The 24,379-nt window shown below is 39.0% G+C and overlaps 2 protein-coding genes across 8 annotated transcripts in view; one reads left to right on the forward strand and one right to left on the reverse strand.

Moving 5' to 3' along the window:
• Nucleotides 1-9,183, forward strand: part of IMPG1 (interphotoreceptor matrix proteoglycan 1) — a 141,540-nt gene extending 132,357 nt beyond the window's left edge. For 2 of the 5 annotated variants that reach the window (XM_048495621.1, XM_048495630.1), the window contains exons 15-18: nucleotides 2,243-2,453; nucleotides 3,437-3,604; nucleotides 3,714-4,264; nucleotides 6,567-9,183. In XM_048495621.1, coding sequence (XP_048351578.1) covers nucleotides 2,243-2,453; nucleotides 3,437-3,604; nucleotides 3,714-3,933 — 599 coding nt within the window. In that variant the 3' untranslated portion in view covers nucleotides 3,934-4,264; nucleotides 6,567-9,183. The remainder of the gene's footprint in view (nucleotides 1-2,242; nucleotides 2,454-3,436; nucleotides 3,605-3,713; nucleotides 4,265-6,566) is intronic. The other 3 variants (XM_048495638.1, XM_048495647.1, XM_048495656.1) reach the window with 3 other exon arrangements.
• Nucleotides 9,184-9,294: 111 nt separating this feature from the next.
• Nucleotides 9,295-24,379, reverse strand: part of MYO6 (myosin VI) — a 125,086-nt gene continuing 110,001 nt past the window's right edge. For 2 of the 3 annotated variants that reach the window (XM_048495609.1, XM_048495588.1), the window contains 5 exons: nucleotides 23,072-23,175; nucleotides 19,373-19,504; nucleotides 17,808-17,834; nucleotides 15,200-15,418; nucleotides 9,295-13,307 (listed from right to left, as the gene is read on the reverse strand). In XM_048495609.1, the coding sequence (XP_048351566.1) occupies nucleotides 13,108-13,307; nucleotides 15,200-15,418; nucleotides 17,808-17,834; nucleotides 19,373-19,504; nucleotides 23,072-23,175 (682 nt within the window). In that variant the 3' untranslated portion in view covers nucleotides 9,295-13,107. The remainder of the gene's footprint in view (nucleotides 13,308-15,199; nucleotides 15,419-17,807; nucleotides 17,835-19,372; nucleotides 19,505-23,071; nucleotides 23,176-24,379) is intronic. The other variant, XM_048495598.1, reaches the window with a different exon arrangement.

Raw genomic sequence — 24,379 nt, forward strand, 5'->3', positions numbered from 1 at the left:
CTACACAGGTTCTTTAATCAAGGGAATTTTAAAAAATAAAATTGAAACAGAAAGAAAAAAACACTGTATATGTTATTTGATACTGTGAAATCTGAAAAGCATGGAGAAGTCGCATTGAAGACAAAGATGAGTGTAGCCACAGGACTGTGCTCCTTGGAGGAATAAGTGCACAGCAGACCACTCAAGAAGTCTTACCCCTTGGTGAAGACTGTAGCCATTCTGGCACATAATAATAACCAACAGGGGGAAATGTATGTTTGATTTAATACAAATGGTCATGCTGGTCATCTGCACTCGGTCTAAATTTTAGTACACAATTTAGGAGAAGAGTTTGGATTTATATCCCCCATTTCTCTCCTGTAGGAGACTCAAAGGGGCTTACAATCTCCTTGCCCTTCCCCCCTCACAAAAAACACCCTGTGAGGTGGGCAGCGCTGACAGAGCTCCGAAGAGCTGTGACTAGCCCAAGGTCACCCAGCTGGTGTGTGTGGGAGTGCACAGGCTAATCTGAATTCCCCAGATAAGCCTCCACAGCTCAAGCAGCAGAGGTGGGAATCAAACCCGGTTCCTCCAGATCAGAGTGCACCTGCTCTTAGCCACTATGCCACTGCTGCTCAATTTCGATGGAACTTCATGTTCCTAATACAAAACTGCTACCACTCACATGTGTGTGCTTGCACATGAACAAATGCAGACTTTCAGCAAGTACCTTTGTGTCCTGACTTTGCTTGTAATACATAATTCCATTCTGTGAAAGGAAAATATACGACATGTCAAGTCTGAAAGAATGCTGTATGGATTGCATGAAGGTTGAATTCTGGCAGCAGTCCAGTTCTTCATCCTTAATCAAAAATGGTCAAGGTTCTTGTAACAATTAAGCAACTGGGGGCAGCCTGCACCAAACAACGTAGAGCTAAAACAGATTAATATAAATTCTTAATGCTTTTTGATATCTTCCACAGGGAAATGTTGAAATCATACACACAGACATTCTTTATAATACTGAAAAGTTGATTGCATACCTGGAGAGCATTGGCTTCTATGTCCAGTTTGTTGGCCTCCAGAGCAGCTGGTTGGCCACTGCATGAAACAAGATATTGGTCTAGACCAGGGGTAGGGAACCTGCGGCTCTCCAGATGTTCAGGAACTACAATTCCCATCAGCCTCTGTCAGCATGGCCAATTGGCCATGCTGGTAGGGGCTGATGGAGTAGGAAATTGGATTGCTGGACTGGCCTGGAGAAACATGGTTCCCTAGCTCTAGAACTCGAAACTGAGACCACTGGTCTGATTTTGCAGGCTCCACTTCTGTTCTAAATGCTAGGAAATTCAGCTTCTCTGTATCATAAGGGCCATCAATATGGGTATGGTCTCAACATAATCTTGAGGAAGATTTCAAAATGTGATGGAAATTTGTATTAAAACATTTATTCAATATTTTTCTTTACATTTTTGACTGCCTGGGTTTTGCTCTTACAACATAAAAGGCCAACATGAAAGCAAGCAGAATAAAATCTGAACAGCCACAGCATAAAAACAATAATACAAACGGAACCTAATAAAACCAAGAAAACAGTAAGCACCAGTGGGAAAAACAGTAAAAACAAAGCAAAAGTGGAATCCAGCACTAAAACAACCAGAACAGAAATGAACATAAATAATAATCACCAGAGGCCTAGAACAAAAAAATATCTTCACCAAATGCATAAAATGGTGCTAGACAAACCACTGTGAGGAGGGACTGCCAAAGATGAAATGCTACAGCAGAAAGAGCTCCATGTAAGGATACTTATATATAATTTCATGCAGGTACCCAGAGCAGGACCCTGAAAATGATCTTAACTATTAGACAGGTTCCAAGAGTCCTTCAAATAACCTGATCTTACTGTATTCAGAGGTTTAAAAGTAAAATTAACACATTGGATTGTTCCAGTAAATACATGGGCAGTCATGTAGTTCTCTCCATAATATGCAGTTCTAGCCTCAGTTCACCCCACAGTAAATATGCCTCACTTGCAGTTAGAAAAACAGTAGAAAGCCAGGCTGTTTGAGATGTATCGTTACCAATCGTGAGCACAAACTAAAGAGATTCAGTTTTGTTCCAAGACAGACTTTAATGATGGCCACAATGGTCCTTCTGTATTGCTGTTTTGTTCTTGCTAGTTGTTTGGGGCTTTTTTGCCAAGTACACTGTGGCAATGCATCAATGAACATGTTTAAAAGATTTTTTCCCTCCATTGCAGCTGACCAAGCAGACCCTTGCAAGTTCATGGCATGTGATGAATTCTCACACTGCATAAAGAATGAGTGGACAAAAGAAGCGGATTGTCTTTGTAAACCTGGTTACGTAAGAAAAGATGGACAACCGTGCCGTAGTATGTGTGAGATTGAGCCAAATCTGTGTATTAATGGTGGAAAGTGCGAATTAGTTCCAGGAAGAGGTGCTGTCTGTAGGTAATTAACTGTTTTAAACATGCTTTTTCCTTCACCTCGTGTAATCCTGAAGTAGAAAGTTGCGTGGAATTTAACAATACTTTTGACTAGGCTTGATCAATATCCTAGAAATTCGGTAAAATTCGAATTCATATTTATTCGGACATAAAATTGTCTGTATGCCCAAATAAGACAAATAACATATTTGGATATACCTGAATATTCAGGTGTACCCGAAAAATTTGGGTCCGTTTACTTTGGGGGGTATTTTTGGTGTTCTACACTATAAGACTTTGAAACAGATCTTTCCCCCTGTCCTTATGAACCACTTTTTTGGGATGGTGGGGAAAAGATGCACTAAACTATTTTCTGGACTTAAGTTGAGAACATATATATGGGTTGTTATGCAGCGAGCTGTTACTTGTGGCAGACATCTGTACAAAGTTTCCATATGGGAGATTATGTGAACCAGGACACGTGGCATTCATTCTGATTACATATGAGTTAAGCAGTTGTTTGTACTGTTACATGAAAGTGCTGTGATCATGCAAGTCACTGTGTATGCTCAGTTAATGCTCTTCTTCCTTTGAATAGAGGTACATGTGGCAAAATTTACTTGTAGCTAACTATTTGGTCACTCATCTATGAACAAGCCCTGTGGAATGTAGTAGGCTTAGAAGCCTGTGTTAATCTAATTCTGCAGACTCCATGTGACAGCGTCACTGCCAACTTGATCCCCTTGGTTCAGAAGGAATATCTCTGTCCAATTGTTTTATATTTGTATTCATCAATGTAAATAGCAACCTAAAGAAATACCTATGGCTTCACACAGAGAACGATCTGAGAGGAGGTGATCCATTTCATCTGACAACTGTTTTTTTTCCCTACTCATTTGCAGAATTTCTCCTGTATTTGAAAGGTGTTGATGAATAGATACAGGTTTTCTTTGCCCCTGTCTTTTTTTACATATCTTTCTTTGCTTCCCTCTCGCCTCCACATTTTAGATGCCCAGTACTTAGAAACAGAAGAGAGCATTGTGCAAAATACGCTCCAGTACCTACCCGATCCATCATTTCCAAAGCTGTGATACTTGGCTCATTATGCTTCATTTTTCTTCTCATCACTTTAATAATTAAATTACGACGAAAATGCAAAAACAAGCTTAATTTGGAGTAAGCAGCTCAATCCTTCACTTAAAACATATATTTCCCTTCCAAATTTTGGCCTTTTAAAGCTGCAAACAAGAAGCCTTACCATAAACAAACATGTTCTGCCTTATAGAGATTCTTCCCTCAGCCGATGCAACACTGAGACTGCTGTAAGAATCAATCCTGTTTTTGAACATGATGAACCCATCAGTAGCTTTTGCCACGGGCCATGTAGTGTAAGTGCTTGTGTTAGTTCATCAGAAAGCATTGATCAAGAAATGTTACAAGATCATGAAAACCAAAGAGAGCATGGAGGTAAAACGCATGCAAAAACTCCTGTGTCCTCTTACTAGAGTTGTAACATTGTCCTTGTTAACAATCAGTTTTGTAATTATCAGCCGTTTTTGCCTTCAGCATTCCAGAACTAAAAATACTAATCCTATTGACACTAATAATCTACAGCATCTCTGTAGCAGCTTCATAGCAGAACATTCAATTAGTGAAGCTCATCTGACAGCATTTCTGCACAGTGATGTCTGTTCTTGCTTGCTGGTGCCGGTGGATTGTATAACAAGCAACAAACACACTTACCCTTGTTTTCTGCTGTAGGCCACCAGATACAAAACGACTGAGAAGTTAGTATTTGAAGCCCTGAATTCCTCCAACAGCCAGATGGGGAAAAAGGTTTGTGAAACATTTCATAACATTGTCACCGTTGATAAGGGCTGGGACCCAAGGCTTCGGGGGGCGGGGGGGGGGGGGAATGTTCAGAGACAATTACTACTTTCCTGCAGTCTCTTGCCTGCTTCAGCAAGGCACAGCTGAGGGGCCTTTCTAAAAGAAATGCCATGTGGTCAGGAGTGCTGCAGCATAAAGCATCTGGAATAATCCCTACTATTAAACAACCAGAGCTCCAGTATTCACTGTAAGCTCTGACTATACAAGAGAGCAGTGGGAGGACACAGGGGGATGCTGGGCAAAAGGGAATGGGATCAGGAAAAGCAGCATAAAACATTTCCATAAGCATCACATTCTCCACAGAAACTTGTCTCCAACATAAAGGCCTCTTTTGGTTTTATGTTACCATTGAAGGCAAAAAGAAACAAAACCTTTCAAATATTTATTTTACGTAGCCCTCCCGAAATATATAATTTAACATATACTGGGATAGCTGCAGGGCTAGAAACCCCAATTTCCCCAGCTGCCACTTCTAAGCCCAGGAAAGTTTATTCCTAAGGGCATGGGACCCAGGTGGAATAATAGCCACACAGGTCAGGAGGCTGCAGTAGGGAAGTCTGCTGACAGAAGAGTAGGAGGGACAATTTCCCCCCTCCCTACTGTACACAAGTCCCACAAGTCCGGAAACAAACATTCCTGGGGGAAAGCCAGGAAGCTTAGGCTCATTCCGCACATGCAGAATAATGCACTTTCAAACTGCTTTCAGTGCTCTTTGAAGCTGTGTGGAATGGCAAAATTCACTTGCAAACAGTGTGAAAGTGGTTTGAAAACGCATTATTTTGCATGTGCAGAAGGGGCCTTAGTGATTGTCTGTCCCTACTGCTGATAGGTTGCAGGATTCAACCCTCTCTCTCTCTGGTTGGGAAAATAAAACTAACATATCAGATAGTGAACTCTGAATAAACTCAATTGAATGCAGAATAATTGTTAACAGAATTGTTGGATCTACTGAACCATGAACAATCTTATTCCCACAGAATAGATACTGCTTTCTACCTCTCCCTTCCTGCTTCAGTTCCCTGTATATCCCCAAAAGCTACTCAAGGTCAGAAGGACTGAGAAGGATACCACCAGTGGTTGAACCTAGACAGAGAAATCAATAGAAATAGAAGCCCCACCTCCAGTCTCTTTACATAGACTGATTACACACAAAGTATTTGCTGTATGGTGGAGGCGAATGTCTACTGGGGCAAGATTTCTTGTATGGACATATTTACTGCAGGCCCACTTTCACTTTCCACTGTGTCCACAGCAAGTAACTTACAGCACAATTTTAATTTCATTTTGCTACCAGAGTTGATCAGATTTTCTTTGCCTCAGACCTCCTCCCCTCTGCCCTCCCTTGTTCTGCTTTTCATGCTTCCCCATCGTCTTCCCCCCTGTTGCCAACTACTTGTCCTGCCATATCACTTCTATTGCCCATGACCTCGCTACTCCTGCATATTTTTAGATCTTCAGATTTAAAAATAAATAAATAACGATATCAATAGATCAATATTAATACTACAAAAATGTAAAAATAATACAACTAGTCAATCAGTCCAAACACCTCATTTGATCCTGCATTTGATCAACAAACTGGGTCATCTCTAGCCTTGTGGTTTTATACACAAGTAATCAGTGATTCTAGATCACATTGGAAAAAGCCTGTGGGTCTTGAAAGCACGTTGGAAGATGGACGATTGTGAACCTGGAGAGCTTAGCAAACGGCAGTTCACATTGCCCGTTTGCAATTTTGCAGTTTTTACACCACCATTACTCCCCATCACTTCCCATCATAAAAAACCATCAGTGTTTGGGCAAAGTATGCAGATACCATATTCAAGACTTTTCACCTTTAGATTGCTATATTGATCTATTGATAAGATTATATTAAAAATTAAAGCATGCATGTGCAATAGAGAACCCTCAAAATATTGCCCCTTCGAACACAAGCAGGAAGCCAGCTGATGGGTAATGCCTGCCCCTCTGCAAACAGGGTGGTGGGTAATAATGCTGGACATGCCCTGAAACAGAGACTCCCCGGCCAATTCTCTTTGAAGTCAGGGAACCTCACTTTGTGTAGTTAGCCATAGTGTTCTTTAGTTCTACAGCTAGTTAGCTCAAATATAGGAAACATTTATTGCCAAAGAAGCAGCACGGCACCATCTTTATTCCAGAAATTAACTCTCTAAAAGTCTGAGAAAATTTCTAAATGGCTTTAAAGTAAATGTTAGTCAAATGCTTTCTGAGCACTTTGTTTCCACAGGTTTTCAGCAAGACACATTCTTGCATTTTTCGGGCACGCTATTCAGGATAAATGAAGTTTTCAGGGAAGAGGAAAGCAACGGTGACAACTTCAGAAAACTATCGTTTTCCATAAAAATGAAGCCACTAACCAATGCTTTTATTTTTGCTTACAACAAAAATGGTGCACCTCATTTTCCGCAGAACTGTCCAACTTCATTCCATATCCTTTACCATTCATGAATGCAGTGCTAAATGTATTTAATAAATGTACAGTGTTTATATGATATTTTTATTACTTTTAAGCTTAGGGATCAGTGCAGATGTCTATGATGGAAAAGTTACTATCAGTAGTATTATCTCCCAAACTGAAGGCAGTAAAGGCCCTGACACATATGCTAATTATTGAAGCAATAGTAATGTGATAATTATTTAGAAATACAAATGCTGGTTAATCTCGATGAAGACATTGGGAAATTATTTTAGGCTTTCAGTAGAGCTTTGAAGCTGCTTAGCATTACAGCTGACTGTCAGGGTTTAACTTCCTAGCATTCCCTCATTAAACTAGCTGCAACTGTATATACACACCCACCATTATCAGTAATGGTCACTCAAATCATAGCATTTTTTTGCATAGAATAAACTGGATTATGGAAATTATATATGGCTGAGCTATTGCTACTGCAGATAACTGCAAGTACAGAACCACCAGACCACTCTCATGGAGTACTTCATGACAATGAGTAACTCAGTGACAAGGAGGGGGGAAAGTTTGTGCTAATGACCTGTATTGAAATGTTGGCCTCTCTGTGCATTCAACTCTGCATACCCCTATTCTCAATGCAACCAGTGGTTTCCCTCACATAAGTCAAGTAGGTTAATATATTTGAAGTGAGCTGGGGGTGGGTCTCACAACTCTCATCTTCCAGCCCTTGCTAGAAGGCCTGCAGTTTATACAGGATTTCTACAGGGGAGAATGCACAGTCCTAGCTTCAAATAATGAGCATTACTCACAAGTATCTTCTGCCCTCACTTGTACAGATGCTTCATAGCCACAGTTCACTTCAAACAGCCATGCTTAGAAGCATTTCTCACAGTTTGGTATGCAGCATGGCAGTCTCTTACCGAAATTTAGCATTGCTTATTCCCTTACCAAACAGCATTTTGCAACAAGGGATCAAGTGCATTTCTACTCTGGGTGTTATTGTGGCACCCTGAACCATCTCTTTCCTGTGCGCATTTAGGTACTGGGTTGGACCTAAGCATTCCTTAAAACAAAGCCAGTTTGTGGACAGTATTTTTGCTACTTTCCCTTTCTCTTGGTAGCTTTCTGCCTCTCCACAATTTCTGAAGAACCTTTAGTATGCACTGTAGCAAAGAGAGTCTGCAATGAAGAAAAAAGCTCTTCTGCAAATTTGGTGGGTTTGTGTGTGGAAAGCTCAGATAAAGCCTGTTATCTAAGCAATGAAATAGATTGCTTTCCACATGGGATTGCTGCTCAAGAGTCAATATGCGTAAGGCTGAGATAATCTTCATCTATTTTTCTATGGTGTCAAGAAAATATACCTACCATGCTTTACTTTTATGCTTTGTAGATACTGTGCTAGCAGTGAACACCTCTCCAAGTGTGAGTAATCTCAAGGTTACAATGCTGGCACAATTATTTATGCATAAATGCAGAAGATGTTGTCTTGAAACCACTTGTGGGGGGTGGGGGGGGAGCAGAACAGTGCAAAAAACATGAAGCCAAGGTACTGTTTCACAGCCTAGGTAGCACTTAAGATATACATCTGCAGAAGACCCAAACATACAATGGGCATTACTGGGGGCTGTGTAATTTAAGACTGCTCACTATTTTCATTTCAGAACCATTTTTGTACATCTTTGTTCATGTCAATTTCTACTAGTCAAGCAATAATTATTTTTACATGGTGGTTTTAATAATGAAACATTTGTTCTTGACCATAATTTATCAAATCAAATATTAACTACCAAATATCATGAGCATGTTTTGTATTTCAATAAAATTATTTAACTGAAAAATGTGTCCAGAAACTGTATCTATGGTATTTGCCACAACATGCTCCTTTGAAATAACTGAACACTTTTTAATTAATGTATTTCCATTATTTGTAGCCCACCTTTCTCTCTTGGACTGAAGGCGGGTTACACAGCGAGTCAATAGAATCAACATTCAAAAAACAAGACAATAGGATTTGGGTTGCAGAAGCAACCAGAAATCTAAAAATAGAACTGAAGCAGAACCTTGACACATCAAATGATACAACAATTACATAATAGGCTCTACATAGCAGTATAGATCACAAGAATTTATCCAGGTAATTTTATGAACGAATTTGTAGAATGCACCCTATTGCCTACATAGAAAAGCCCTCTTGAATCACTATTTTGCATAGTTTGTGGAAATCCAGGAGAGTCAGAGGTTTGGTTTTGTCATCTATTAAAGGAGTAGTAATAAAAATGTTTCATAATCTTAACATATTAAAACCATGTAATTTAAAGATTCTTCTAACTCAGTGGTAATAAGTTAAAGTGAAGTTGCAGATCTGTAAACAGATTGCTTACTTTTCTAGCTTTCTATATGCTGGCTGGCTTTGTGGGTGGTGGTTACACTGGGGGGAAATTGTGAGAGAACACCCATGTCTACTCTTGAAAGAAAGAGCAATCTAAAAATATTCATTTGTGGGTTTTTATAGTTTAGTATATTACAAAAGAGAGCTTATATGCAGTTTTTAACAGGAAGTATTTTTAATATGAAATGTTCTTTATTTGCTTTAACTGCTACATAGAGAAAATAAATGCAACATTAAAGTGTCTCACAACTTTTCCAGTAGTTCTTAAATAATATTCTGGACAGATCAAGAAACAATTTGTTTTGCTGCAATTTTCCATACGTAATTAAGATCATTTGATAAAAGTTCCTGAAATATTTTAAGGAAAAATAGCCCAGAGATATAACAGATAGAACTACAGAAGATTAGCAGTTTTCCCAATGGAATGTAAATGGTATTATGCTATGTATGGGACTGGTTTACTAGGACCATTACATCCTATGACTTCGATAAGCTGCACATTCAACACTCCGACTGCAATCTGCATATGTAAAATCACCATCATAGGTCTAATGTCATAGGGAGAACTCCTGAAACACAGTCTATTCAAGAGCAAGCTAGTGGCTTATGTGCATGTATACTTCAGCTGATCTGCAACCAAAGAGAAGCAATGGGAAAGCAAGACATACCGCTTCTACCAGGAACAGAAAAACTCAGGACATTTCCTTTTAAGAAATAAATGACTGTTTTCTATTTTCTTATGTCCTTGTGTCATGTCAGTTTATGCAGGGATGGAAATGTGGTAATTGTCTATCTAACTAATTCCAAAGTAATACAGAGCATTATTTGGTGTTGTATTTCAAGACTACTTCCTGCAGGTTCAAAATACCCAGGAACAAAAATAAATTCTGAATGGTACACACATGTATAAACCACAGTTTGTCTCTTTTAAATACATGAGCAATGGCCAGAAAGGATGTTAAATAGGAAAAAAGAGACAGTATTAGGTCCTAAATCCTTGCTGTATGAGTGAAGTATTTCTGCTTGCACAAGGGAGAGTCCATAATTTCCACAGATTCCCATCTTGAGCACTTCAGCACTGCCTTCCCCCACCCTTTGAGTGAACTGTAACAGAAGAAGGTATCATTCAGAGAGATGTCAGGATCAATTCCATACTTTCTATTTAGTTGCACCATTTCAAACAGGTACTGTGCGACTGTAAGAGACATCCACATTCCAAATGAGGAGAATACAGAGAACATCATATTACAATTAAAATAAGGATAATTTTGTTAATCGAAGCGCATTTTCATCTTATCTGAATAGGGCACTGAGCAAGGTGGGAAAATCTCACATGGTAACATTGAATCAATTCTTCAGTGCCTAAAAAGCTCCATTCAGGTTACCCTCTCCAATATTTAAACTAGAGGCATGGACATTGTAACAAATAAGGCAAGGAAAATATACCCAAACAACAGAGATTACTTGTGAGGCCAATGATTGCATTAGCCTCTCTCACCCACATCCCATCATAAATCAGCTTGAAGAGTTGATTTACTCTGCCTTTAACATCCGTCTGAATAATTATCTATTTGAGTAATTTATTGGAACGCTCAAATTGTACTGCATCATCTGGATCTACTAAGGATGATAATGATTCTCCAAGTGCAGAAACAAGCTTATGGGCACAATTTACCTGTGTTGCAAACATCGTATATGCAAAAGCATTGAAGGAAGAACCATACCAGACCCCTGAACAAAAAGGGCTACATAGAATGGGTTGTATTTTAAGGATCAATAGAAGGAATTCTGGCATGAACCCACATCCAATTTCCCTCTCCCTACCCTCTGCAGCATCTACCAGATACCCCAGAAAACTACTAAGTATTAGGGGATCCTGCAGAATGATAGCTGTACAAGGACAGTATAGGTGGAAATCAGAGCCTATCACTGAAGCCAGCAGAAGTATCTTTCGTTCTTTACAAATTTTATTAACATAGTTATATTCTGCTACCTGGTACATGGTGCACTGCACAGTGGAGAAGATACCTTTGCCTCCAAGCCATGATTACAATTGCCAGATCAAAACCGCATGTGGGACCTGTCATTTGGCAATATCAATCAACTTGTGTGTGTGTGTGTGTGTGTGTGTGTGTGTGTGTGTGTGTGAGAGAGAGAGAGAGAGAGAGAGAGAGAGAGAGAGAGAGAGAGAGAGGAGGGTGGGATGTGAGCTTTCCATGTGTTGATGACCAGTTGTCCATTTGGTAAGCTGGTGTTCTTGAAACTCTGCACTGCTTTCCTAGGCCTTGCCCTAGAACTGGTTACCCTTTCAACAGAGTCATCAGTTCCCATCTCCATTAAGAGTGTGTTGACATGCTACCCAGCTGTCTCCCACTCAAAAACAAACAAACAATCTGGAAACCACAGGGGAGGCCAATCACTTTCTTAGAGTTGCTACAATGTGAGGAAAAGCTTTGTCAACAAATTTGTTGTACCATAAAGCAATAATAACAATGTCTATAGAAAGTGTCTGAAGTTTTAAATACTTAGAGCCCAGGGAAGTAATTAAACTTTTTAATGTAATAATAATAAACCTCTGTTCTTCACGTCTCCAAAGTGATTTTGTTTTTCAGAAGTGTCTGTATTTTCTCCCTTGTATTTTCTCCAAATCTCATAACACTGAGATAACAGAAACGCTTTATCTGTTGAAGTTTGCCAAAATTGGGGCTATCCAGTTCCATCAGTAAAGGCAACTTAAATCAATGTGATACAAGAAATCCCTATCCATAAGAATTTTAATTATCATCAAGGGTATTGCGGCAAAAAAAGATAGACAGAAATCCACAAAGCCTGAAGTTGAGAGATTAGTGACAAAAAAAGTCTGTAAGATTAGAAGAGAAAGTTTTATCATAACTTTATGAAATTAAACTATTTGAAGCACCATAGGTTTGTAATTAGATGTTCCAGTGCTGATCAGTGGTTGGAAACATTCTGACAGAAGCCATCTAATCTATGTGCATCACATTGAAGTAGAAAAGGAACTATGGAATTCAGCCTATACTACTACAGTCAAGCTCTGAAGCCTTGGAAAAAGAAACATTTCTTTCAATCTTCAGAGGAGCTAGAGATGGAGCTTAGGTAATATTTGTAAAATAATACCTAACTTAATTTTACTTACATAAATCAAGAAAGCATTTCCAAGAATGTTGTGACAGAAAAATAAAAATTAATTACCTCAACAAACTCATATTGTAAAAAAATAATAAAGGGGGGATATATCAACAAAATGCTTAAATTTTGAATTCAAATGTTTCAAAGGCTCCATTGCTGAAGTACTTCAGAATCTGACATCCTGCTGCCAAACAATGTAGGGAATTCTGCATTCTACTTAAGAAGCATCTCCCGGTAATGCATTGCCAAAAAGATATACATGTATCAAGCAACTTTCAGAAATCAGCATGTAATATCTTTCAACCTTATAAAAGTTTGCTTTAGCTTCTCCACAAAAGAAGTTAAAGTTAAGGCCTCACAATTCCAGTTGTAAAAAGCAGTGTTCTTGTTTTGCTACACTATCTTGGTAGAACTAATTTTCCAGAAATCATCCTCCTTATGTCAAAAGGAAGTATGTTAAAAATGCAGTTCATGATAGCATGTGCTTAGATTCCAGTAGTGTGTTACTTCACATGACAGTACTCTTAGTGTTATGACAGACATTACATGGAAGAATCAGCAAATGGACAAAAAAAACAAACCATGTATGTGACTGAAACACTTGATTAGATCAACAGAATTATTGAGTTCACTACACAAATTAAAACATCAGAAATACAATTAAAAACTGTCATGGTTAGTAAACCCTGTTTGCTTTATATTAAACATCTGTCTAAGATTATGGAATGTTTTAAGTGTCCTCTGTTGCTCAGAGGAACTCTTCCCTTTATTGTTAACGCATGAGTAGCTCTCAACTGCCAACGGTGCAAAGTGACTACTTTATTTCAACAAGTTCTGCAGCATAGCAGTTGCATAAGTGGGCCGAGCTTGCTTGCTCTCAATTGCATTCTGAAGGTACTGGATGCCCCCGCAGCGCTCCCAGATCTCTTCAAACTGCCGTGGTAAAATTTCAGCACCACGTTTGCGAGTCAAGCCCGTCTCTTCAAGATTAAGCTCGCACATCTCCATGTCATCCTTGCCTGAAACAAAGAAAAAAACAAGAATATCCTCAATTTCACAAAATATACAAGATGGCTCCATCATTTCTGTCATGTAAAGTCTACAACGAATTTCAGCCACATGGTTCATTTGCCCCTGAAATCTTGGGGACCCCTTAAGACTTAGCATGTGAAGTCAGGATCAGAGAATAAAACTGTGCAAGGGCTGTGTAGTAGGTCAAGCCATTCTGGATCCAAATGATTTGCCCCGGCTTTATAAAATAGGATAAGATACAAGTAAGATGTATTGTATACGATGTTTTGGGTTTTTAAAAAAAACACTATTGTTTGTCCATCCTTTTCTGAACAGTCTCTACCACAAGAGAATAAAGAAAGAAGAGATGGCCTTTTCAGAAATTTCCCTGAACATGGAAGGGTAGCCTGGCAGAGAGAAAAATAGACTAAAAGTTTTGCCCCACAGTGATGGCTGATGTGAGAATGTTGAGATGCTGAGGTAAATCTATGAGGAAGGACTTTACCACATAATCTTCCCATGTGTCCAAGATGGCTGTAAGCCCAACCAATTAAAGTAGAATGTGCAACCGAGACCAAATTATTGTAAATGCTCCGTAGTAAAAATACAACTTTCACAGAAACTCTGTGTACTTCAATCACATTCATTAATCTCCCATGATGTGTCACTGAACACACACAAGGACATAAACATAGCTTCAAGCAAAGAGTTATTCCTGAGAGTTTTTTTTCCCTCTGGCTCCATCCCATAGGTCTGAGATTTTTTCTTTATTTTATTTTCCTTCTCATTAAACACAGCATCAAACTTTGGGTATAATATACATCAAAGTACTACCTCAAACATAATGATCAGTAAGATTATTATATTAATTATACATGACCACACATAAACTCATAATTCAGTATATATAAAAAATACTAGAGTGCAGCTAAACCAATCTTCACCTCACTAATCATGAGACTCAATTCTTATACCCTTCAACACGTTTAAGAAATAAACTCTAATAAACTCTAAATACACTCTAATATCTGTCATTGCAAAGCACTACTATGTATGATAATTTCAATATTCAGCAAAGGACCACGATAAAAAGTTATAAATATATGTAGACATGAAAAACATAGTCTCAAAATTTGTATACACTATGTTTGAGATTTATTATGTAAAGTCCCAATAAGGGATTATCAAGCACAAAGTTTTCAGCAAATAATTCCAATATTTGATTATTAAGTTGTGCAACAGTGATCAAAAAGTCAGTTCTTTGAATAAAAATCACTGGCTTTGTATTTATTATAGTTATTAATATTATACTCAATTTTTAAACCACTTTCCTCCACCAAGCAGGGCTCAGAGTTGTGCACATCAATAAGTTATATAGTTATATCAATTATATTATATAAGTTATATCAATAAGTTATACAGCCCGGAAACCACACAGCACCCAAGTTATATAGTATTAAAACATATACTTAAAACTTCAGTTCCTAAATATGAGAGCCTTCCCTTTGTATCCATGAGAGCAGACCCAATATAAAACTTATGAAAACATAAAAGAACATAAAAGCAGAGGCAGCTTAGATGGATTATTGTTTCTGTTCTCAACCGTAGGACTTGCAGAACAATTACAAGCCCTGAAAAACTGTGACAGGTTCCACAGGGTCCTGGTCTCATCAGACAGACTTTCCATCAGGTCAGGCCCAGAGTCTATCCCTGGTCAAGGATAGCCAGACCAGGAATCTGCAGTAGGTCATTATTTGCTGAAGCTTCATAAGCAGTCTCGTTTGAGCTCCTCTTTGGCTTCAACACAGTTAAGGTCCTGATTGCCTTTGCTTAGCTGCCAAACAAATGTTACAATTCTATCTTTACTATATATTAAACAATTTTAACAAGGTATACTAACCAGCCACTAGCAAGATGGGTGGCTTATCAGGATGGAGTTCCATTTGACGAGCAATCCATGGTCCATCAAAATGTGCATACCACCAACCTTTCTTTTTGTTCTGGGGATCTTTATATTGGTCCGCTGGACGGATGAAAGGAATACGGAAGTAACGCTGCTGTCGGTTCATTTCAATCTCCTGTTGTTTTGCAGATAATTGACTTGTTGGGTTCTGTTGAGCTATTAAGAATAACTAATGTTAAAATGTGTAGATAGCATCAAAGTCAGTCAAATACGAAAACCTTTTTTGGCTCTCTACCCAAACGCATGGAAATTTTGAATACACACTGGCCCATTATGCATGGAACACTTACCTTGGGGCTCTTCACTAAGCAGTGGGCTTCTAGTGAGGTTTCCTCACGTTTCTCTGTTTACATGCAAGGAGGCAGTCACTCCTGGCCCCACAGTTTTTCTGCTTAGAACTCCAGGCCTCACAGTTTTTTTGCTGAGAACTCGCCTGGGCCTGGTTCTCTTAATTCCACCCATTAGCCTTAAAGGCACAAATTTCTGCCTCTCCCCTCTCTTCCTGCCACTGCTGCCTCAGCACAGGAAAGAGAGGCTTGGGTAATTTTTTCATATGAACAAACCATCTGTTTTGATAATATATTCTTTATGAGCACAAAATGCAGATAAAAGGCCACCTATTGTACAAAAGGCCACCTATTGTACAGGAATGAGTAAAGCAGAAGGGGGGGTGGAGCCAAAAATAAAAAAACCCTGCTTGTACTATTCCTTGGAATAGCCCTCTCTGTTGTTATTATATTAAGATACCGATATCTCAATGAGCATTTACAGAAGCAGGGAGGAGTTAGCAATGTGAAAGGGGGAATAAGGGTGAAAGCAAGGATGGCAGGGTGAAGCTAGGTAGACTGGCTGTGAGTGGAGGGATGATGTCCGGGGCAAAGCTGTGCTTTCTGGAAAATCTATCCTGCTCTGCAAAGCAAATTAAAGTCATGGCAGAAGTGGTCTCATTTGCAGCAGTGAAAATGGAAAGTGAAAGCAGGGCTCCAAAAAAAATCCATACAAAAATAAATCTTGCTGCGATGAACATTTGCCACCATTGTGCAGCAGGCACCTTGAGCATAATCGCCCATTAGTTTTTTAAAATGTGAAAATAAGCAATGTCTTTCATTTTTCTAAATGTGTCCTGAAACACTCATGATTTGTTTCCCAACAGCAATAACTGCTTGGGAACTGTGAGTTTGGGATTTTGGGGTACAATCATTTGCCAATGGCATTATGCTGTGTAAAAATAAACATTCTTTAGTTATTAAAACAAATATTACAATCACCAGTATAAAAACGATTAAATGCTTATCCTTAAATATAAGGTAGTGTTTGCAGCAGCAAATGCTTGTATAGTTTTCTAGGTAAGCCACTGTAGTAATTAGAATATGTGAAGTGGGAAAAAGGCTGAGAAATGGGCCAAAACAAAAAAATAGTATCGCTTCTTGGCGTATCTTCTATTCTATATACTAATACTGGAGAGGAATTAAAGTCCTGAATTGTGTAAAAACACCCTTTAAACAACTGATCACTGAAAAGGCTAATATCATTTAAGAATTCAAGTCTTTTTGCGATCAACTGTGCAAACAGACATTCAATATAAGAGGAGTAATTAACTATGAAGTCTTCTAAACATAAGGCAGCCAGGAAGTAATGAATCTGGTTATGGATTCTGGTTCAATTAATATGGATGCAATTGCTGTCACAAGTGATTTATTTATTTTTCCATATTTATAGACTGTATTGGAAAATAGAACAGAAAAGCACCTCCTGCCCTAGCAAATATTATGGTTGTACATTCAGGAATAAGAACTATTTAGCCAGGTGTATAAAGCAATAACTGCTCGGAAGATTCCCCAGCACAAATAGCAACAGATATTTTAAAAATCCATACAAAGAAATGAGCAAAAAAGACTTTTATGTACTAGTTGGCCTTTCATCATAATTACAACGTACATTGATCAATTGACATCACCACAAAGAATCCATACATTTTATTTAGGAAAATTCTAAGGCCTATTAATTTGCATTTAAATTAATGGCCTGTAGAATAAATCATTTCTTTTAGTCATCTCTGTGTGTATCCTAGAAATCGAGGTCCTCACAAAGAACCACTGATGAGAACTGAGCATTTCTTTGTATTACAAAGGCGGTTAGTCTTCTTTCCTCATTCCCCCATGTATAGCCCAATCCCATCCAAAAATAATTTCCACAGTGAACAAAACCCCTTTTCATTGAACAGAGAAAAATAATTTTTCTTTCTAAAATCAGTGTTAGTTTTCATTCTGAAGGTATTAGTTAATTAACAACTTTTGTAGTGTTTTGCTACAACAGAAGAACAGATACTCAATGGGACCAAATAGTAAAAAAAATTGAAAGCTATATAATGTATAGCATTCAAAAATATTCCTTGTTATAATTAATATTCCTAAAATAGTCAGAATATCTTGACATGGCCATGAATGCTTTCAGATAAAATTGACTTAATACCAGTGTAGCAAAACACTGTTCTGTTAGCACTACACTTTAAAATTAGCTGAAATAAACCATATACCCCACTTACTTGAGTTGTTCAAAAATGGTGCAAAATCTGCAAACAAACAGTTAATACTGAAGATACCATAAAACATTTCAGTCTTATGAAGGTTTCATTTTCAGTCATGCAGTGAATTGTGCAGCCACAGGCAACTGACAAACAGAACAGCTGGGTTGCATGAAAATGGATAATTGGATGCAAAGGGTTAGACTCTACTCATTTGTTTCTGGCACAAGAGGGTTAAAGGGTCTTTGCCAGGGGTCATGGGAGTAGGACCATGAGATAGGAATGCAGTGAGGAAGGCCATCAGAAGGCTATCAGAAGCCATCATCCCTTCCATGCCCTGCGCCTACAGAAAAGCTGATACAAGTAAATTCTGATGAGTTTTCTTCCTGAGAGAAGGTCACCAACCTGCTTCAGGTTGTTTTACCTCCCAGCTGTAGTTAGAATTTCAAAATCTTGCTGCAGAAAAGTGTACAGAGTTACTGATGCCAGACATGAAAATGTCAAAGCTAACGGGGCTGTTGTGGGTTTTCAGGGCTGTTTGGCTGTGGTCTCGCAGTTTTTGTTCCAAACGTTTCGCATCTATAGCTGGCACCTCCAGAGGCACATCACAGTAAGATGTGTTCCTCTCCATGGCACAGAAACACATCTACCAGGACATATCTCTGCAAATGTTCATTTTGTTTATTACTTATGCTGTATTTCCTCAAAATCATCTTAAATGCAAGATGATCTCCCAGACAATGTTACATATACAAAAATATTATTTGACATAACTTGTAACTGAATTTAAGATAACCCTCCTCTCTCTTTTTGATGGCATACTTGGAAAAAAAAACCCTAGTCTTGCATTGGAGTAAATACTGTTAATGAATAGTTGCTATTTATCCAGCAACAAATGACATTTGAATCAATTGTTCCTTTGCCAAATTATGCTTCAGATCAGTGTTCTCCTGTGACATTCAGTGTGCGAGATGAAAATGGAAAAGTAGACTCAATATAGTTTATTAGTTATAAAAATGGAATGTGTTGCATATATTTCAGTGACTTCAGTATTTCTAGGTATTGAACGTCTGTCAGTGGCAGTAGTGTGAATTACAAGGAAAACCGAAATCTCAATTTTGCTGAGGATCAGTGGAGCTCCAGTGAAAACTCAGTAAGTAGGAACTGATGCTCACTAGTCTGCATCATGAAACAGCTAAGGTGTAAAGGGGAAAGAGTCAAACTATAAAAGCTTGGAAAGGGCTTTGCTCACCCATCCACTATCATCATTGGATGTAGTTTCTTCCAAGACAAACTGACTAATGGCCCAGATTTTCTCATTTCCCTTCCAACACAGCTTGCTGCACCTTGCATCATTTGCGCACTACCCCTCCTTTCCACTTGGGGCATGCTATGGTCGAAGTTGAACAGGATGGTAGGTTGGGTCAGTAAAAACTACCTTTTAAAATGTTTTATGAAACTATGTATTCTACGATTCTTGCACGGCATTTCCAACAGCCTGATAAGGACCAGCTTTTACAATGTTACGTCGCCCCCTCCAACTGCGACCTTCTCAGCATTTTTAGAAAAAAAGAACCTTCCCTCACCATAGTCCGTAACTGATTTGGGAGCCCGCTGTTCCGCATCTGTGTTGCGCTTCTTATTCTTGGATTTCCAAGCATGGTAAACTTTTAGCCGCCTGTGAAACTCTTCTCTGCAAGCTGCCAGAAGTTCTATATCTGTCTCAAAAAGACCAGAGGAGAAAGAAGTGAAGGAAGAAAAAGCCGCAAAGAAGTTGAATAAGAGGTGTTTACATAATCACACCAGCAAAATAACTTCAGAGCAAGCCATAAGCATCGTGTATCTTTTGTATTATAAACAGATAAGCAATTTGTAAAAAAGAGGAACATTTTTTTAAAAAGGCAAACGTGACTGAAATAAGCTGGTAACAATACCAACAAAACACAGACACTTGGAAGTTATCAAAACCTGTTAAGCCAACTGGGAAAATGACATTGAAATCTCATTTACAGTCTCTACTTCTACAAACACCCTGACCTGGATAGCCCCGGCTATCTCATCAGATCTCGGAAGCTAAGCTTGGCCGGCTGACCTGATTACATACTGGGTTGAACATAGCTGTAGGACCTTCTCTCACTTGACATAGAAAACATAAATAGTTTTTCTACTATAAAAACTGGCAGATGATAAATTGGAATTCTCCTTTTTAAACTTATGCTGCAAAAAATAAACCCTAAGATCTTTCAGCTTTCTCTCACTATATGACAGAACAGATCAGATTAAGTTCAAATTTAAGATGTGATCGGTTCTCCAGGCTTCTGGGGAAAAATTTTCTTGAAAGTTTTCCAGTCATAGGGTTTCAGAGCTTGGAAGCAATAATTTCTGTTTAAAGGAATACTGAATATTGTAACCTCATTCTCTGGTGATTTGTGCACATGAACCAGAATAAGGTAGCACAATTCTGCAGCAAAATGAGCTATATGACTTCAGATCAATAAAGACCCCCATCCCATGTAAAACCTCCCCATCAGAGAAAGGTTCTAGCCAATGCCCTTCTTGTGCAAATGCCCTTGTCCACAAAGACAATGATTAATTTATGAGAAATTGGTAAAAATTGTAAATCTCTCAACTGCATGTGGAGACTAGTCATTATTCACCTGATGTCCCATTTTATATAAGTGTCCCTGTTTTGAAACTTTGCTTCCACCCCACTTTGCTTATCAGCTTATCAGCAATTCATTTTTAAGATCACCATTACCTATTTCTCTCCAAGCTGTCAAACTATCACTTAACTTCACCAATTGGGTCCCAAACATTTTTATTCATGATTTTACTGTTGTAATACTGTTTGCAATATTCATGATTATCCATTTTCCTTTAAAAATCACTGCCCCTTTTCCCACTGTGAGATGAGAATCAGAGCTACATTCAAGATCAGAATGTTTAGGGCTCTTCACCTCAGTTGCTTTCCCAGATCCAGTAGGGCAGAGGTGATACAGTCAGATTCACAGGGCTAACCCAATGCACAGACATCTGGATTTTTAAAGTGCAAGCCAATGCACAGTTACTTCTACCTAAGCACACAAAAATCAACTGGAGTAACTCTGTATAGGATTGTACTGTAACGAGGGGCGTAACGAGGCAGCCCTGGGCAAACTGTAGCCCTGGGCAAAACCTGAGTTGGATGCCCCCCCCCCCCCATGGGCGGCCACTCCACATTTCTGAAGGCAGTCTCAAAATTTTCTGGGTCTCATCAGGAGGCTGCCCTGATGATACCCCCCAGGTTTGGTGAAGTTTGGTTCAGGGGGGGCCAAAGTTATGGACCCTCAAAACTGTAGCCCCCATCTCCTATTAGCTCCCATTGGAAACAATGGGGGATAGGGGCACCCCCTTTTGGGAGTCCATAACTTTGGACTCCCTGAACCAAACCTCACCAAACTTGGGGGGTAGCATAAGGACAGTCTCCTGATGATACGCTGAAATTTTGTGCCGCCAGCCTAAAAACTGCAAAAAATGGAAAACCACTAAAATACCCAAAAACAAACCTAGCATTTTTATGCCCCCCACAAGGTGATGCCCTGGGCAGCTGCCCACCTTGCCCAATGGGCATTACGCCGGTGACTGTAACACTTTCTTGGGATTAAGCCCCATTGAATAGACCAGAGTAGGATTCTGAGTAGATCTGTTTCTTATTGCATGATAAGTTTCCTTGAAGGCAATGTGATTATACTCTTTCCCACCAAAAGATTTCAGTGCAGTCATACTTGTTCAGTGGAAGTGAAAGTGTATTTCTGAAGGTTAAAATAGTCCCATCCCCTCCTGGGGGCGATCCTTGTTTCCCCAGCTCAGCTGGGCTGGGAAAGCAAGGAGGAGAAGTGAAGGGAGCGATCCTGCATGTCAAGCTGAGTTAGTCCAACATGTAATCATGCTGCTTCCCAAAACAAGGCAGGCACTAGGACCCACATGGAGCATTGAACTAAAATAAAGTCCAGGAAGAAGTGGCGGATTAATTCACAAATCCTCTGAGTACTTCTGGTGGGAAAGAGGATAGTAGTACTAAGGGACCATGAAGTAACTATCCTCCTCACCTGCACATAACTGGATGGTTAACTTCAAAGGGGAGCATGACCATGACAGACCTCCTCTGAGAGATATGTACACGCAAGTATACACTATAGATAATGCCAGATGGATTAGGAAATAATACAAGAGAACTATACAAAAAGAAGAAAAATTTAAGAGGAAAAGCCAAGTGTGGAAAAGTGTTCCACACTTCAATACTGCACTTTTTTCTTGGGTCAAAGAACCAACATTATAGGACCGGTGCAGCACCTAGGATATTGAACCAGGATCTGAGACACTCAGGTTCAAATAAAAAAATTGTCACAGAAGCTTACTAGGTGACCTGGAGTCAGTCACTTCTCAGTCCAGCTTACTCACTGAGGACTGGTTAGCATAAAAACCGAGGAGAATGATGTTGGAAGCTGCTTTGCGGAAAAAAGTGGGGTAGAGATGACATAAATTACAGGCACGATTATAGCAAGCTGAACCTCTCCCATCCTTCCACAAAACAGTCAGTGGAAGTGAGAAAGGCAGAGGGTTTTTGAAATACGGATCATGCATTTGCTATTTACTTCATTTATATCCCACTGTTCTCCACAATGGGACTTAAAGTGGCTAACAGCACTTCCCCCTTCTCTATTCAATACTCCCAATCACCCTCTGAGGTTAAGCGGAGAGGGACGATAGCCAGTAGCCTTCTGTGGAAGAATTATGAAACAAAGCTGGGCCTCCCATATCCTAGACTGACACACCATACAGGCTCTCTATAGGTCAAAGAATTCTAAGCTATTAACAGTTACAAATTGTTTGTTTGTTTTCAGTACACTTATTTCCTGTTCATCATCAAAGTCCCTGGGCTGGAGGGGTGGGGCAGGTAGCAAAAACCTAACCTTTGATCTAGCAATCTGTAGATTAAGCTTGACTGAATTGTGATGTCCTCTGTAACATGCAATTAAATCTCCCAGTGACTAAGAAATGTACAGCAGAACTCAATATTCACCCTTTGAAAGCAAGTTTATGTATCAGAGGGGAAAAATCAATGGTGTAAAAAGAATTTCATACTAGTGTTGACTCAAGAAACATTTTTTTAAAAGGCTTCCATCCATCCTTATCAGATTTACCTCAAGAACTTAATTATTCACCCAGTGGTTACAAAATTCTATTAGATTATGGTACAGCAATACAATGAATTTCTTCTCACCTGAAACAGAATAGCTACTTACCACAAGAAGTATTGATTGTATCACGTAGCTCTGCATACTTCCATTTGCTGAGGTCGTGCTTTTTAGAGCCAGCTGCAGCTTTGGTGGCTTGAACAGAAGGTCCCCTATGAGTTGATTTGAAAAATGTATAGTATTGTTCAAGGTACGAATGTCACACCGTTGGTCAAATGCGATAACTGCCTTGACCTCCCCACAACTAAATTATGCTTGCTGATGAAATTTGGAGGGGAAAAGGAAAGTGATTTTGGGGAGTGAAAATTGGTATTAATGGTAAAGTGCTTTGTTCATGGGCTCCTAAAGCAGGGATTTTTTAAGAGGATGTTTACTAGGTTGAGAGGTTCATAGGAATAAGCCCAGGGCTGACTGGGAAAACATGAGTTATGGTATAAAGAAGCTCAGAGAATGTCACTTCTTAGAGTTTTAAGTAAGAAATAGCAGTGATGGTCTATAGGTAGCTTTTGACAGTGGAGAAACAAAATGTGCAGTGAAGCTGAAATTGATTTGAGGAACCAAAAGCAAAAATAATGCCATTAAAGCTGCACAGAATTATCTTTGACTTTTAACAACTGATGAATGTCCTTGAGGCTATACTGGCAAAAATTTTATTCCATTTCACTCCTTTCTGGTTGATGGTTACATGCAGGAGTTTCCATTATACTCTTTCCTTACACACTTAGTTCATTTTGATACTTTCATACACTACCTTTAATCACAGTTTGTCATTGTAGGTGTGTTTACAGGAGACACACCATAGGTCTTAATTAGGTCTGTGCTGAGCTGCTCTTGCATTTAGAAATGAAGTCATGAGGACTACACTCTAATTGTGTACTCATGCATACATAATGTGTACCAACTGTATACATTCCTTTCTTTATAAGTGGCAGAGGAGGAAATGGGGAACAGCCTGCTGGATGACTAGCTGTAGTTAATATCCCATAGCTGACTTTGATCTCCTGCTTCACTAGTATTTAAGGACTGGATGTGCCCAAAGGCATGAGCTGAAGGGGTCTTGCCCTTCAACTCTTAGCTGCAGGACTAAAACCTCCAGCTGGCAGGGAGATCAGTCTGCAGAGAGAAAGTCTCAGAGAGAAAGACTCATTCTGTATTTAGAAGCCTCCCATTCTCTCTTTACTCCTATCATATTTTCTTCTCTGGTTTGTAAAGTTGTTTTGGCTGTGTCCCCACTGGGGAGAAAAACAAGATATAAATAATTAAGTACATGAAATAAGGGTGCATGAATAGAATTAGGCACGTGCTTTTAAAAAAAAAAATCTGTGAAACAATGGCCAGAAAAGTATTTTGTTTTTT

This window comes from Sphaerodactylus townsendi, linkage group LG01, assembly GCF_021028975.2.
Source record: "Sphaerodactylus townsendi isolate TG3544 linkage group LG01, MPM_Stown_v2.3, whole genome shotgun sequence".
NCBI lineage: Eukaryota > Metazoa > Chordata > Lepidosauria > Squamata > Sphaerodactylidae > Sphaerodactylus > Sphaerodactylus townsendi.